Source organism: Lonchura striata, chromosome 27, assembly GCF_046129695.1.
Source record: "Lonchura striata isolate bLonStr1 chromosome 27, bLonStr1.mat, whole genome shotgun sequence".
Taxonomy (NCBI): Eukaryota; Metazoa; Chordata; class Aves; order Passeriformes; family Estrildidae; genus Lonchura; species Lonchura striata.
In genome coordinates, this window is record NC_134629.1 from 7,987,052 (window position 1) to 8,001,829 (window position 14,778).

The following is a 14,778-nucleotide window of genomic DNA, read 5'->3' on the forward strand; positions in this document are numbered from 1 at the left end:
GGCTGTCCTTGGTGGCGCCGGTCTCTCCTTACTGGTCCCAGTTTGTCTTTACTGGACCCAGTACATATTCTCTCTGGTAGCTGCTCTGTCCTTCTTACTGGTCCCAGTCTCTGTTCTTTACTGGTGGCAGTCTGTCCTTAGTGGTCCCAGTCTGTCTTTACTGGTCCCAGTCTGCATTCCCTGTGGTTACTGAGCAGCCCTCCTTACTGGTGCCAGTTTGTCCTTAATGGTGCCGCTCTGTCCTTACTGGTTCCAGTCTGGATTCCCTGTTCATCCCAGTCTCTATTCCCTGTGGTTACTGAGCAGCCCTCCTTACTGGTGCCAGTTTATCCTCCTTACTGGTTCCAGTCTGTCCTTACCAGCCCCTGTCTGTGTTCCCTGTGGGACTTGCTCTGCACTCCTCACTGGTTCCAGACTGCTTTCCTTACTGGTCCCAGTCCCCGTTCCCTGCCTCTCCCAGTTCTGGCTGACTGGTGGCCCCAGTGCAGGGGCATTACTGGTGCCAGTCCCTGTTCCCAGCCGGTGCCTCTCCCGGTTCCAGCTCCCTGCCGACCCCAGTCTGGGGATGTTACTGGTGCCAGTCCCCTTTCCCTGCTGATTCCAGTACCTCTCCCTGACCGGTTCCAGTTCATCGCTGGTCCCGATGCGGGGCTGTCACTGGTCTGGGTCGCTGTTCCCGGTGGGATCTGCCCTGCTTTCCTTACTGGTCCCAGTCCCCGTTCCCTGCCGCTGCCTCTCCCGGCTCCGGTTCAGCGCCGGTCCCGGTCCGCGGGTGTTACTGGTGCCAGTCCCGGGACCGTTCCTGGCGCGTCCCCTCTGCCCACCGGAGCACTGACCTGCGGGGCGCCGCCGGCTCGGGCCGGGCGGGAGGAAGGCCAGCAGGAGGAGGAGGAGGAGCGCGGCCAAGGAGAGCGCGGCCGGGGCCAGGAACCGGCCCAGCACCGGGGACGGCCCCGGGGCCACCGGGACCGCCGCCATGGCCCGGGGACAGCGCGGGGACATGGGTGGGACCTGGGACTGGCCGCGAGGAGCGGCGTAATGGGATCGGGGTAACGGGATCGGGGTGATGGGATCGGCTGTTATAGCATCAGCTGTAATGGGATCGGGGTGATGGGATCGGCTGTAATGGGATCGGGGTGATGGGATCGACTGCTATAGGATCGGCTGTTATAGGATCGGCTGTAATGGGATCGGCTATGACGGGATCGGCTGTAATGGGATCGGTTCTAATGGGATCGGCTATTATGGGATGGTCTGTAAATTTTGGATGTAGGGACGAGCTGTAACAGGACTGACCATAGGGAGAAACTGGAATGGGATCAGCTGTAATGGGATCGGCTGTAGGGACCAGCTGTAGTGGGATACTCACACACAGAGTGACCCCCTAAAGGATGACACCCTCACAGGATGATGCCCTATGGGGTACCACCAGCCCCCACAGAGTGATCCATAGGTCACAGCCCCACAGAGTGACCACCCCACACAGTGACCCCTATAGGGTCACAACCCCCACAGAGTGACCCCTATAGGGTCACAGCCCCACAGAGTGACCACCCCACAGAGTGACCCCTATAGGGTCACAGTCCCCACAGAGTGACCACCCCACAGAGTGACCCCTACAGGGTCACAGCCCCACACAGTGACCCCTATAGGGTCACAACCCCCACAGAATGACCACCCCACAGAGTGACCCCTATAGGGTCACAGCCCCACACAGTGACCCCTATAGGGTCACAACCCCACAGAATGACCACCCCACAGAGTGACCCCTATAGGGTCACAGCCCCACAGAGTGACCCCTACAGGGTCACAGCCCCAAAGAGTGACCACCCCACAGAGTGACCCCTACAGGGTCACAGTCCCCACAGAGTGACCACCCCACAGAGTGACCCCTACAGGGTCACAGCCCCACACAGTGACCACCCCACAGAGTGACCCCTACAGGGTCACAGCCCCACACAGTGACCCCTATAGTGCCCCCCAGGGGGACCCCGCCTCTCCGCGCTGCTGCGCTGCCCCTCCGCGCCGCCGGGGGCGCTCTCCCCTGTCCTCTTGCGCCGCTTCTGGCGGCGGCTCAGCTCCGGGTTCGCTTCCGCCTTCCCCTCCCCGCCGCCGCCGCGGAGCCCGGAGCACCGCGCGCGCTCGGGCCGCTTCCGGCTCCATTTCCGCTTCCGGTCCGGCGGCTGAGGGGAGCGAAGCGGCGGCGGCGGCGGCTCCGGGCCCCGCTCCGCTCCCGGGCCCCGCTCCTCTCCCGGGCCCCGCTCCTCTCCCGGCCCCGCTCCGCTCCCGGGCCCCGCTCCTCTCCCGGCCCCGCTCCTCTCCCGGCCCCGCTCCTCTCCCGGCCCCGCTCCGCTCCCGGGCCCCGCTCCGCTCCCGGGTCCCGCTCCTCTCCCGGGCCCCGCTCCTCTCCCGGCCCCGCTCCTCTCCCGGCCCCGCTCCTCTCCCCGGCCCCGCTCCTCTCCCGGCCCCGCTCCTCTCCCGGCCCCGCTCCGCTCCCGGCCCCGCTCCTCTCCCGGCCCCGCTCCTCTCCCCGGCCCCGCTCCGCTCCCGGCCCCGCTCCTCTCCCGGCCCCGCTCCTCTCCCGGCCCCGCTCCGCTCCCGGCCCCGCTCCGCTCCCGGCCCCGCTCCGCTCCCGGCCCCGCTCCTCTCCCGGCCCCGCTCCGCTCCCGCAGCCCTCCCACCGCGTTCCGCCGCCGCCGCGCCGTTCCCCGCCCGGTTCCGCCGCTGCCCCCCCATGAGGATGGAGGCCCGGGAGGCAGCGCGGGCCCGGCCCAGCCCGGCCTTCAAGGGCTTCGGGGCCGACAGCAAGGTGAGGAGCGGGGGCCGGGGCGTTCGGGCCCCTTTTCCACCGGGCCGGTTCCTTCCCTCACGGAATTCCAGCGCGATCTGCGCGGGAAGCGGAATTTGGGATCGGCTGGGACAATTCCCCCATCCCGGGGTGCTCCTCCAGCCGCGGTATCCCTGGGAAAAAACAGCCTGAAAACCCCAAATTCAAATCCCAAGCCCGGTTTTTTTTGGGTTTCCCCTGTTCCCGACGTGGGAATTCCGCCTGGAATCTGCCGGGAATGCGGAGCCCGAGTGTGGGACCCACCCTGGCTCCAGAGCTGCGAAATTCGGGATTTTTCCATCAGTTTTTGGATTCTTTCTGCTCCATAAAATCTGGGAGTTATGACCCTTAAAAGCTGGGAGTTTCGGGAGGTTTGGGATCTGTGATCATTAGGGATTGCGAACTTTAGGAACTGTGAATTCGGGGGATTACTGATTTTAGGAATTGTGAATTTTGGGAATCATGAACTTTAGGAGCTGTGAAGTACTGCCACTATTCCCAGCCATCCCTGCGATCACCCTTCCCTTTTCCCTGAAATTTTCCTGGACTCTTCCCTGACATTTTCTCACTTCAAGCAAAATATTGGAATTTTTCCATACTTTTTCCCCCCCCCCCGCAGTTTTGCCTCCCCAAACTCAGCAGCTTCTCCTGCCCCGCTGGGAACTCCTCCTGCTCCCTCAGCTACGCCCCAGGTGAGTTTTCCCTCTGGAATTTGAGATCCAGGAGTGTTTTCCCTAAAAGCAACCCCTGGAGAAGGGGGAGTTTGGGTTTTTCTGGGAATTCCCGGTGGTTTTCCCCTTAGAAATTCCTGAAAGATTCCCAGGAGCCAACGGGCAGTGGAGGAGCTCCAAGCCCCGGGGGAGCCGAGGCTCCTTCCTGGACACCCGGAAAAATTCCAGGTGGGTGTGGGAGGTCCTGGATTTCCAGGTTTTCGTCGGTATTTTGGGGAGTTTTAGTTGGGATTTTGGAGTTTTGTGATTTGGCGATTTCTTTGGGGAGGGTTTTATTTTAGGATTTTTATTTTTTGGAGAGTCTTGGGATTTTGGGGGGGGGGGGTTTAATTTCTTTTTTGGGGGGGATTTTTTGGTGGCTTTAATTTGGGATTTTGGTTATTTGGGGGAGGGTTTTTGAGATTTTTCTTCGGGGTTTGGGATTCTTGGTGGTTTTTTAATTTTATTTGGGATTCCTGAGTGGGGTTGGGATTTGAGGAGATTTAATTGGGGGATTTGGGGGATTTTTTTTGGGGGGGGGGTTTATTTGGAATTCAGGGCGTTTAGTTTCTCCTTTTGTGGTTTTATTTGGGGTTTTGAATCAACGTGCAGGACTCCCAACAAACCTGCAGTGCTTTTCCCTCCTTCCAGTGGGAACTCCAGCACTTTTGGGGGAAAATCCTCCCTCCACGGAGCCTCCTTCCCCCTGAAGCCGGCCCCGAGCCCCTCCTGGAGCCGCCGCAGCCCCAAGAAGGCCCCGCGGCGCTTCCTGAGCACGGCCGAGGAGGTGAGGGGCTGGGAACAGGGAATTAACAGGGAAATTCCGGAAAATTAACGGGGAAACCCCGGGAAATTAACGGGGAAATCCCAGGGGTTTTGTGGGATGGGGGCCAGGGGTCAAATGTGAAATTGCTGAGGTTTTTCAGTCCTAAATCCCAATTTCTTGGGGTTTTTCTCAGAGTTGCCTTGTGGGATTGCAGCAGATCCCTGATTTTGGGGGGATCCCTCGGGATCAGCGAATCCCAGGGTTCCGACAGGAGTTTTTGAGTTTTTTCTGTGCTCTCTCCCCGCAGACGGTGCGGGAGGAGGAGCGGGAGATTTACCGGCAGCTGCTGCAGATGGTGACCGGGAAGAGATTCTCCAGCTGCAAACCCGCCCCGCTGCTGCCCTTCCACCTGTGAGCATCCCAAGAAATCCCAAAAACCCTGCCCCAAATCCCAAAGAACCTCAAAATCCCTGCTCGAATCCTAAAGAACTGCAGAAAAACCCCAAATCCCTGAAAACCACCAAAGACCCAGCCCAAATCCCAAACCTCTCCAAAAACTTTCCTAATCCCAAAAAATCCGGAAGCCTCTCCCCAAATCTCCAATCTTTTCCCAGGAATTTCCCTAACTGGGTTTTGTTGTTATTTTTTTGCAGCTCCCGCTGTCCCCGTTCCGGCCCCTCCTTGCCCCAGGAGGCTCCCAGGGATGATCCCGAGGCACTGGAAATTCACAAAATTCCAGGTCCTGTTCCACATTCCCCGGAGCCACCCCAGAATTCCCAAAATCCCCCCCTGGGCCCCTCTCCGGGGTTTCCTGGGGGGTTCCAGCCCCGGAATTCCACGGTCCCGCAGCAGCGGGAAGAGGAGCCAGGAGCCGAGGCGCAGAGCAAAGGTAAAGAGTCCTGAAAATTCCAGGAAAATAATTCCAGGAAAATCACAAAAGGCCCTCAAAAATACCAAAATTTCAAATACCCTCCCCTTGCCCAAAAGAATCTGAAATTAATTTTTTTTAAAAATCCCAAAAAGTCCCAAAGAAAATACCCCAAAAATCCCCAAATCCCAAACGAAATGAAAACCAAATCCCAGATAACGCCAAACCCTGGGAAAGGGATTTAAATTCCGTGCCCAGCCTGGACTTTTTATTTGGGATTGGGAAGTATTTGGGGTAGGAATCGAGGGGAACAGAAATCCAGGAATTTTTCCCATTTTTAGGGTCAGATTCTGTCATTTTGCTCAAGGTCAAGGATTCCAGGACTCCAGCTCCAAGGTGAGGGATGGGAAATGAGGGAATTTTGGGGTATTTTAGGGACACAGGGAGGTGACAATGAAGAGGGGCGGGGTGAGAATTTGGGAAATTCTGGGATTTTTGGTCACTTCAACCCTCCTTTCTCCCTCTTTCCAGCATCCCCTTTTTCCAGGCCGAGCTATGGATCAAAGAGCTGTGAGTTATTATTCCCTGCTGGGTTTTCCTGGGATTTTTGGGATGGAAAATGGAAAAATCCTAGGTTTTTTTTAATCAATTTGTCCATTAATTTCTGTTTTTTTCTAGGACCAGTGTCTATGATTCCCGAGCCAGAGAGAGGTGGAGGCAAATAGAGGAGCAGAAAGCTCTGGCCCTGCAGCTCCAGAGCCAGGTGAGAATTACATGGAAAAACACCCTGGACTGGGACAATCAGGGAAAAAAGTTTGAAAAACAGGAGAAATCAACTTTTTTTAGCCTTTGTCCTTCCCAGCCCTGGGATAAACGGCAAGGAAAAAAAGGAATGTTGTCCCAGATTGGAAATGACAGGAAATTTTGGCCCTGGGAGGCCTGTCAGGGCTTGGAAAAGGAGTCAGAATCCATGGAAATCGGGGGAAAATGTAGATATGGCACTTGGGGACAGGGTTGGGTGGCTCTGGAAGGGTTAATTCCACTGGTTCCAGAGGTTTTTCCCAGTTTGGCTGGTCCTGAACCCTCCTTTTCCCACCGCGCAGCGGCTGCAGGAGCGGGAGCGCTCCGGGCAGGACCTGGTGGATCTGCACCTGCGCGTGCCCCTGGAGAAGGAGATCCCGGTGGCCGTGGGCCCGGAGGGGCCGGAGCGCGCCCGGCCGGGCCAGCCCGACGAGGAATTCCCGGAGATCACCGAGGTGGGGCTGCCAGCAGGGCGTTGGTAAAGCTGGGGAAGCAGGATTTTCCCAGGGAAGGGATTTTCCTCACTGTTGATCCCGCCCCCACATGGAATCGTAGTAGGTGATGGGTTTTTTCCTGAAATCCACGGCCTGCAGGGAGAAAAATTCCTTAAAATGGGCCAAAAAAAAAAAATCATGAATCCTCCTCTTGCAAAAAAAAAGAAAAAAGCAGGATATTTCACACCAGAGAAGGATTCCCCCCCAGGAATCCCCGTTTCCTGCTGTGTTTGTAATCCCTGAATGTCTAAATTTGGGCACGGGGATGGAGCCCTGCGCCCTCCTCCCGTTGGATTTGTGGCGTAAGGGAATCGATGGGAATCAAGGGATTCGTGGCATGAGAATGAATTTGGTGTCAAACCCTGGGGGATTGGGGCCAGGAAAAGCAGGAGCTGTATCTGCCCTTCCACAGGAAATGGAGAAGGAAATCAAGAGCCTGTTCCGAGGAGGGAACCAGGACGAGGTGCTGAGCGAGGCTTTCCGCCTGACCATCACCAGGAAGGACATCCAGACCCTCAACAACCTCAACTGGCTCAACGATGAGGTGCAAACCCAGAAATTCCCGTTTTCCACCCATTTCCAGCAGCTTAGAAAGGATGAATGGACGGGGTGGGTGCTGGGAGGGGATCTGTGCCTTGGGATTCCACCCTGGAGTGATAAATCCATGGGGAAGCTCCGTAAAATAAAAATTGTTTAATTTGTGTGGGGGATTAATGATAGGAGGAGGATGGGGTGGATGTGAACAGGGAAAACAACAAGTAAGTCTTAAATATAAACTTAAATAAAGGCAAATTCCTAAAAATCCTTGGGTTTTTTTCCCAATGTTTTACTATTGCAAACCCCCCTGGGATTTTTGAAGGTTTTAATGCAAATCCTCCTTTTGGGAGGGTTTATTCCCTAATTTTACTCAGGGCCACAAATCCAAACACCATAATAAAACAATTTAAAATCTATTAAAAAATTTAAAAATCCTGTCTTTTTTCCCTTTCATTTCCCAGATCATCAATTTCTACATGAATTTGCTGATGGAGAGGAGCAAGGACAAGGATTTGCCCACTGTCCACGCCTTCAACACCTTTTTCTTCACCAAATTAAAGACTGCAGGGTACCAAGCTGTGAAAAGATGGACAAAAAAAGTAGATATTTTCTCCGTGGATCTGCTCCTGGTACCCATCCACCTGGGAGTGCACTGGTGCCTGGCTGTGAGTGCCTGAATTATCCCAAAAAATCTTCAGTTTGGGGTTTAGGGCACAAATTTCATTGGTTTTGGGTGATGCTGACAGGGAAAAATTTGTGTTTGTGACTCAAATCCAAGTCTAAAGGGAAATACAAAGGTAGGAGCAGCTTTTTGTGGGGTTTTTAGTCCTTAAATTCAGCCTGGAGGTCATTTTAGGGAATTTATTCCCTTGGGAAGATCTGATTTCCCCGTTCCCACCAACTCCTGGTGCCACAGGATCTTGTTAAAGAGATTTAGGCCACAGATATTTCACATTTCCCCTTCCTTTGTCCCATTCCCTCCCCTGGCTCCTGGGATCCTGCAGGGATTTTCAGCTCCTTTAGCAAAAACCTCCTCAATTTATTAATTCCTGCTTGAATTGTTAATTAATTCCATGGAAAAGAGGTAATTTCCAGCACGAATGGCATGGAAATGGGGAGGGAAAACACTGAGAACCACCCAGATCAGGGCCTTGAGAGGTGGGGCAAAATTGTGGTCAACTCATGGGAGGAATAATAATAATAATAGCAATAAGAATAAAACCAATAATAATAGAGGCTAATTTAGACATTCAGGGATTACAAACACAGCAGAAAACAGGGATTCTTGGGGGGGAATCCTCTGGCGTGAAATATCCTGCTTTTTTTTTTTCTTTTTTGCAAGAGGACGATTTATGATTTTTTTTTTGCCCATTTTAAGGAATTTTTCTCCGTGCAGGTTGTGGATTTCAGAAAAAAAACCATCACCTACTACGATTCCATGGGAGGGATCAACAGTGAGGCCTGCAGGATCCTGCTGTGAGTAAAATCCCTTCCCTGGGAAAATCCCATTCCTGCTTTCCCAGCCTTGCAAACACCAACTTTGCCCATTTTTGGACTTTTTTGGGCCATTTTAGGATCATTCTTAGGTCCTTTTAGGGTCATTTTTTGGGCTCCTTTAGGGTCATTTTTGCTCCCTTTTTCAGGCTCATTCTCCCCTTCCAGGATGTGAAAAATTCCTTCTCTTCCCTGGAATTCCCTCCCACAAATCCCAGGAATTCTCTCCAGGTTTTTTTCACCATGAAATTCGGCCTCTCCTAATCTAATTTTAGATTTTTTGGGGGGGGAACATCCAGACAGAGAAAAGTTCAGAATTGCCATTTTTCCATGAATTTCAGCTTTTCCCACTCCTTTTCCCACAGGCAGTACCTGAAACAGGAAAGTTTGGATAAGAAAAGGAAGGAATTCGACACCAACGGATGGGCCCTGCTGAGCAAGAAGAGCCAGGTTTGGACAGCCCAGAATTCCCAAAGAATTCAGGATTTCCTTGGATTCTCGGCCCTTTTGGGGCCCTTTTTCCCTCAGGGATTCCTGGGAAGAAAAGGAGGGAACAAATCCCAACAAATCCTTGCGGGAGGAAATTTTCCACAGGGATGGGGTCAAGGGGGAAGGGTTTAGGTGGGAGTGCAGGACATTCTGGAATTCTGGGACCTCCCTGGTTTTTCCAGCAGGATGTTCCCCCAGATTTCCCTGGGATTTTGGGGGATGTGGGGGTTTGGGGATGCTGATTCATTCCCGTTTTTCCCAGGAGATCCCGCAGCAGATGAACGGCAGCGACTGCGGGATGTTCGCCTGCCGCTACGCCGAGTGCATCTCCAAGGACAAACCCATCAACTTCACCCAGGTACCCCATTCCAGGGCTCCCACATTCCCAAATTCCCGCCTTGCAGACCCCCAGCAACAGGAAAAGCCCCAAAATTCCAGTGGTTCTCACCCAATCCCAAAGAATCCCCACCTTGTTTCCCATTCCCAGTCCCCGACAGGGAATTGTCCCCAAATCTATGTCCCAAGTCCCTGGAAAAATCCCAAATGTTCCCCCCAAAGTCTGGGGGAACAAATGGACAAATCCCCCATTCCTCCCCAAAATCCAAGGAAATCCTGGGTAATTCCAATTCCCAGCTTCCAGGAATATTCCACTTCCCTCCTCCAGCATTTCCAGATCCCAACACTCCCAAATTGCCTCAGGTCCCAGACCCCCCAGGGCCAGGAAAACCCCAAATTCCCCAAAATCCCAGAGAAATATGGGATAAATTCCACCATTTTTTGCCTGAACCCCAAGAAATTCCCGATTTTTTCCCCCATTCCCACAACCCCAAAGCCCTGAATTTCCCCCTTTTCCATTATTTTCCATGGGGGAAAAAGTGTTAATCTGCCCCCAGACAAGCAAACCCTGACCAAAATTCCCTTTTTTCCCCCCATTTCTCTCCCCCAAAATTCCCAAAGCAACACATGCCCTACTTCCGGAAGAGGATGGCCTGGGAAATCCTGCACAGGAAGCTCCTCTGATGCCAGAAAAATCCTGGAATTCCACGGATTTGGATCAGAAGAATCCCAGGATTGTCCTGGGGACGCAGCCAAGGAACTCCGGGTCCTGCTCTTCCCAAACCCCCCCCTCGGATTTGGGGGGAATAGAAAAGTTTGGAAGCACAGTTGGGATTTTTTGGAGTTTCTTTCCCTCTTTTTTGAGATTCCAGGATGGATTTTCCCGCTTTTTGGGATGGGGAAATTTGGGAATTTTGGACTTTTTAGGAAAAGGGAGGCGCTTCCATGAATTTGGGTAGGAGAAATGCGGATTTGGGAAAAGCAGGGGAAGGGTTTGGTTCTGGAGGAAACTTTTGGGGATTATTCCCATTTTTTCCACCTCATTCCCAAAGTTTGGGGATTTTATCTGTGGGAGAACCTGGATAGGGATCCCTGGGAATAATTCCTGCTTAAATCCCATTTCTTCTTCCCAAATTCCTGCTTTTGGGCGTATTTTCCAGAATTAAGCTCTGGAATGCCAGAATTCCTCTGGATTTATTCCCAAACTTTGCTTTTCTGAGGGATAAATCCCAAAATCTGAGCAAAATCTTGGATTTTTGGAGAATTTTTAGGACTTTTCCCCTCTCTTTTTCAGGCTACTTCATCCCAGCAGCTCCTGTTGCTTTTTCCAGTTGCTTTTCCCACTTTTGCCAGGAAAAAAATCCTCCCAAATCCCAGGAACTGCAGAACCATGAGAAAAGCCCCAGAATGCTGGAATTCCTTCAATTTTTCCCAAAAAAAGCCGGGATTTATTTGGGGAGCTTCGCCCACCCTTTTCCCTGGATTAATTTATTCCCAAATTATTCTGGAGCTTCCCAAGACTGTGGATTTGTTCTTCCTGGTGGAAAAGAAGATTTTTAAGAAGAAAAGTAGGGGGAAATCCCAACTTTTTGTATTTTCCCTCTCCTGCAGGAGCTGGGAATTTTTTCTATTTTTCCCGAGCTGGGAGCTGAAGTTTTGTACCGAATTCCCGAATTTTTGGAGCCCTTTTTCCCGTTTTTTCCCAGCCCTTTGTGTCCCTTTGGATCCCAAATTCCCTCCCCTGTTTTATATCAGATTCATTTCCTACTTTTTTTTATCTTTTATTGAAATAAAAGATCTCAAAAAAAAAAAAACTGCAATTGTGGAATTTTCCTGCTTTTTGTGCTAGATAAGAATGCATTTTAATTATGAATAAGTTATAAATGTGTGATAAATTTAATATTTTTTTTTTGCCAACTCCTAATGTGCTACATAGCACTATTCATGTTCTGTGGGAATCCCGGAAAAGGGTTTGGGGTTGTTCATCCTCAGCTGCAGAAATCAGGGAAAGTGCCCCAAAAATCCAGGGGAATGCCCCAAAATCCATCAGGAATGGCCCCAGATTCCCTGGGAACCCCCTCAAATCCCACCGGGAATTCCCTCCCCGCCTCCAGGTGACAAAGGTCCCTTTACACGCCTCTCCCCCCTCGCTGGATCCGTCGCTATTTTTACAGAAATTCCCAGAAAAAGTTGGGATTTGGGATAAAAGCGCCCTTTGTGGGGCTGGCAGCGGCGGGCCGGGCAGACCTCGGCTCTCCCGGGAATCCCGGGATTCCAAAATTCCAAAAATCTCCGGGACACGGAGCCCCCCCGTGTGCTGCCCGGGGCAGGCGGCAGCGCCCTGAAAACCGGGAAGATGTCCCAAAATCCCGGAAAATGCCCCAAAATCCCAGAAAAATGCCTGAAACCACAAAAAGATGTCCCCAAAACAGGGATGCCCGTCCCAAAATCGGACACAAACGCCCAAATGCAGGAAAATGCCCCAAAATCCAGGCAAGTTTCCCCCAGTTCAGCGTTGGGACCCCGAATTCTGAGCTGGGGGACCCCGGAGTCCAGCGCTGCCCCTCCCAGCCCCATTTAGGGGCATTTTTGGGTAATTTGGGTCATTTATGTAATGTTTAACTCCAAATCCAGCCAGGTCTGAGCTACCCCCCCCAAACCCCAATTTGAGTCATTTTGGGGCATTTTGGGGCGTTCTTAACCCCAAACCCCAAGCAGGGCATTTTAACCCTCCAAACCCCAATTTTGGGGTCACTTTGGAGTCATTTTGGAGGTAACTCGGGGGTAATTTTTCACCCCAAACCCTCCAGGTCAGGGCTGCTCCCCCAAAACCCCAATTTTGGGACGATTTGGGGTAATTTTGGGCCATTTTTGACCCCAAGCACGAGCAGGGTCCTCACACTCCAGGAGCCTCCTCATCCTAATTCCTCCTAATGACCCCGACCCCATTAATCCCCCACAGGCCTGAGCCCTCCTTAATTAATTAATTAACCAACAGCCCCGCTGGGCTTTTTTTCTGGTTTTGCCCAAAAGCAAAACAAAAAAAATCCCAAAAAAAACCCCAAAAATCCCCAAAAAAATCCCCGAACCCAATCTCCCTTCAAACCTTGGGACCCTCAGCCCAGCCCCCATCAAAAAATCTCTTTTAGGGTCGAGGTTTTTTTGGGATTTTGGGTGTTTTTGGTGGTTTTTAAATTTTTTTTTCCTGGATTTATTTATTTTTTGGGATTTTTCCGGTTCTGGGACACAGGGGCAGCTTTGTCCCCGTGGCTTTGGGGCCCTGGCACGGTGCCACCCCAAATAGGGATTTTTTTGGGACGGGGGGATGGGAGAATTCATCGTCAAAAGGATCCAAAATCCCGAAGGTTTTTTTGACTCTTCCTTGCTCCAGACAGGGGGGAAGAAAAGGAAACTTTTAGGGGTTTGGAGTTGGATGAAAATCCTGAATTTCAAGCATTTAGGGGGCAAAAAAATCCCGAGTTTTACAGGGGGATCCTAAAAAATGAAAGGGTGAAGTGAGTCCCCTGTAATGCAGAGTGACCCCAAGGGAAAAAATCTGGGAATTCCAGGGAAAAAATCAGCTTTGGAAATGGGAAAAATCCCTTAAGAGACAGCAAAAAATCCCAAAGTATCCCTCAAACCCATTCATTAAATTGCCAACGTTTCACCCCAAATTCACAGCATTTCACCCCAAATTCACAGCATTTCACCCTAAAATACCCCGAAAATAAAAAACACACAAAAAATACCTCCAAAATATTTTTAAATACATATAAATATTTTAAAATTCTTCAAAAAATTTAAAAGTTTTTTAAATGCCAAAAATTTTTGAAAAGCAGAAAAAATACCCCAAAAATATACAAATATTCACAAAAATATCCAAAAAATCCAAACAATATTCTAAAAATACACAATAATAAAAAATATTCAGTAAATAAAAAAGCCCCAAGAAAAAATAAAAATAATACACAGGAATACCCTCAAAATGTTCAGAAAATAACAAAAGAAAATTAAAAAGAATACTAAAAACTGAAAAAAAACCCCAATAAAAACATTAATAAATAAAAAATAAATCAAAATAAATCAAAATAAATCAAAATAGCCCCCAAAAAATCCCCGGTGCGGCTCTGCGCCCTCCCCCCCATTCCCTGAAAGGATCCCTTTGTACCTTTCCCAAAAAATCGCCTTTTCATCCCAAAAAAGGGGGAGGAGGGAAAGGAGAAGGAGGAGGAGGAGGAAGAGGCCGCGTGAGGGGGGAAGGCTTTGACCTCATCCCACAAAAATTCCCGGATTTTTCCCCCATTTCGGGCCCCTTCCCACCTTTCCAGGGGGAAAAGGGACAAAGGGGCTCTGTGTGACAAAACCCCCAAAACTGGGATGAAAAAGAAAATTTTGGGGATTTTCCCACCAGGAAAAAGAGGGGAAGGGAAGACCCCAAATGGGAAAAGGAATTTGGATTTTTTGGTTTTTTTAGGGTTTAAATGCAAATTTTATGTCGCTACAATTCATTTTTTAGGGGGCAAATTCACCCCAAAATCGAGTTTTCTGTGAGGATTGGGGTCTTCAAAATTGCTTTTTTTGCACAAATCCGCCACAAAATTTGGGATTTTGGAAATTTTGCATCCCCTAAAAAATCAATTAGAGGCTCCAAAAATATATAATTTATATATATATAATTTTTATATTATTAAATATTATTTTAAATAGGAAATATTATATGATAAAAATATGGAGTGAAATGGCTGCGAAATTAGGAGGAAAAAGTAAAACCTGCGGGGTTTAGGAGGGACAAAGATCATTTTTCTGCTCCTCTATCCCAAAAGGATCCTAGGAAATATTTGGGGCCACATCTGAGGTTATTGCAAGGTGCCAGAGGGAAAAAATGGAATTTGGGGAGTTTTTGTGGTTTTTGTGTTGAAAAAAAAGCTCCCATCCCTTTTAGAAGGGAAAAATAAAAAATTCCTGGCTCGAACCCCCTGTGAAAGAAATCCCTCCCTGGGTTTGGGGTTTCATGGGATTGGTTGGTTTGGGAAAGTGGGAAGGGAGGAAATGGGAGGGAAATGGTGGAAAAGTGGGGGGAAATTTGGGGGGAAATGGGGCAGAAACGGGGTGAAAATGGGGGGGGGATGAGGCAGAAATTGGGGAAAATTTGGGTAAAAATGGGGCAAAAAAGGAGCAGAAATGGAGGGGAAATGGGGGAAAATTGGATTAGAATAGGGCAAAAGGGGGTAAAAATGGGGCAGAAATGAGGTTTAAATGAGGTGAAAATGGGGAAAAAAATGGGTTAAAATGGGACCAAAATGGAGTAAAATGGGACAGAAATGGAGGGAAAATTGAGCCAAAATGAGAAAAAATAGGGCAAAGTCGGAGTAAAAATGGAGGAAATTAGGGGTAAAAATGGGGAGAAATGGGATAAAAATGGGGGGGAAATGGAGAAAAATGGTAAAAACGTATTC

At 50.3% G+C, this 14,778-nt stretch overlaps 1 protein-coding gene across 1 annotated transcript; it reads left to right on the top strand.

Annotated features, from left to right (window-relative positions):
• Positions 1 to 2,727: 2,727 nt before the first annotated feature.
• On the top strand, positions 2,728 to 10,149 carry SENP1 (SUMO specific peptidase 1). The gene is made up of 16 exons (XM_021548548.3): positions 2,728 to 2,809; positions 3,447 to 3,519; positions 3,630 to 3,726; positions 4,189 to 4,324; positions 4,611 to 4,714; positions 4,957 to 5,192; positions 5,513 to 5,567; positions 5,703 to 5,741; positions 5,850 to 5,934; positions 6,275 to 6,427; positions 6,879 to 7,010; positions 7,465 to 7,668; positions 8,400 to 8,479; positions 8,863 to 8,947; positions 9,249 to 9,344; positions 9,944 to 10,149. Exons 1-16 carry the CDS (start codon positions 2,735 to 2,737, stop codon positions 10,004 to 10,006), a joined length of 1,713 nt encoding a protein of 570 aa, XP_021404223.1. The 5' UTR covers positions 2,728 to 2,734; the 3' UTR covers positions 10,007 to 10,149.
• The last annotated feature ends 4,629 nt before the right edge of the window (positions 10,150 to 14,778 follow it).

What these genes read in the sequence shown, in the direction of transcription:
- SENP1 (XM_021548548.3), top strand. Translation starts at nt 2,735, where the DNA reads ATGAGGATGGAGGCCCGGGAGGCAGCGCGGGCCCGGCCCAGCCCGGCC. An exon ending in CTCCCTCAGCTACGCCCCAG is followed by an intron (nt 3,520 to 3,629) that starts GTGAGTTTTCCC and finishes TTTTCCCCTTAG; the next exon opens with AAATTCCTGAAAGATTCCCA. An exon ending in AATTCCCGGAGATCACCGAG is followed by an intron (nt 6,428 to 6,878) that starts GTGGGGCTGCCA and finishes GCCCTTCCACAG; the next exon opens with GAAATGGAGAAGGAAATCAA.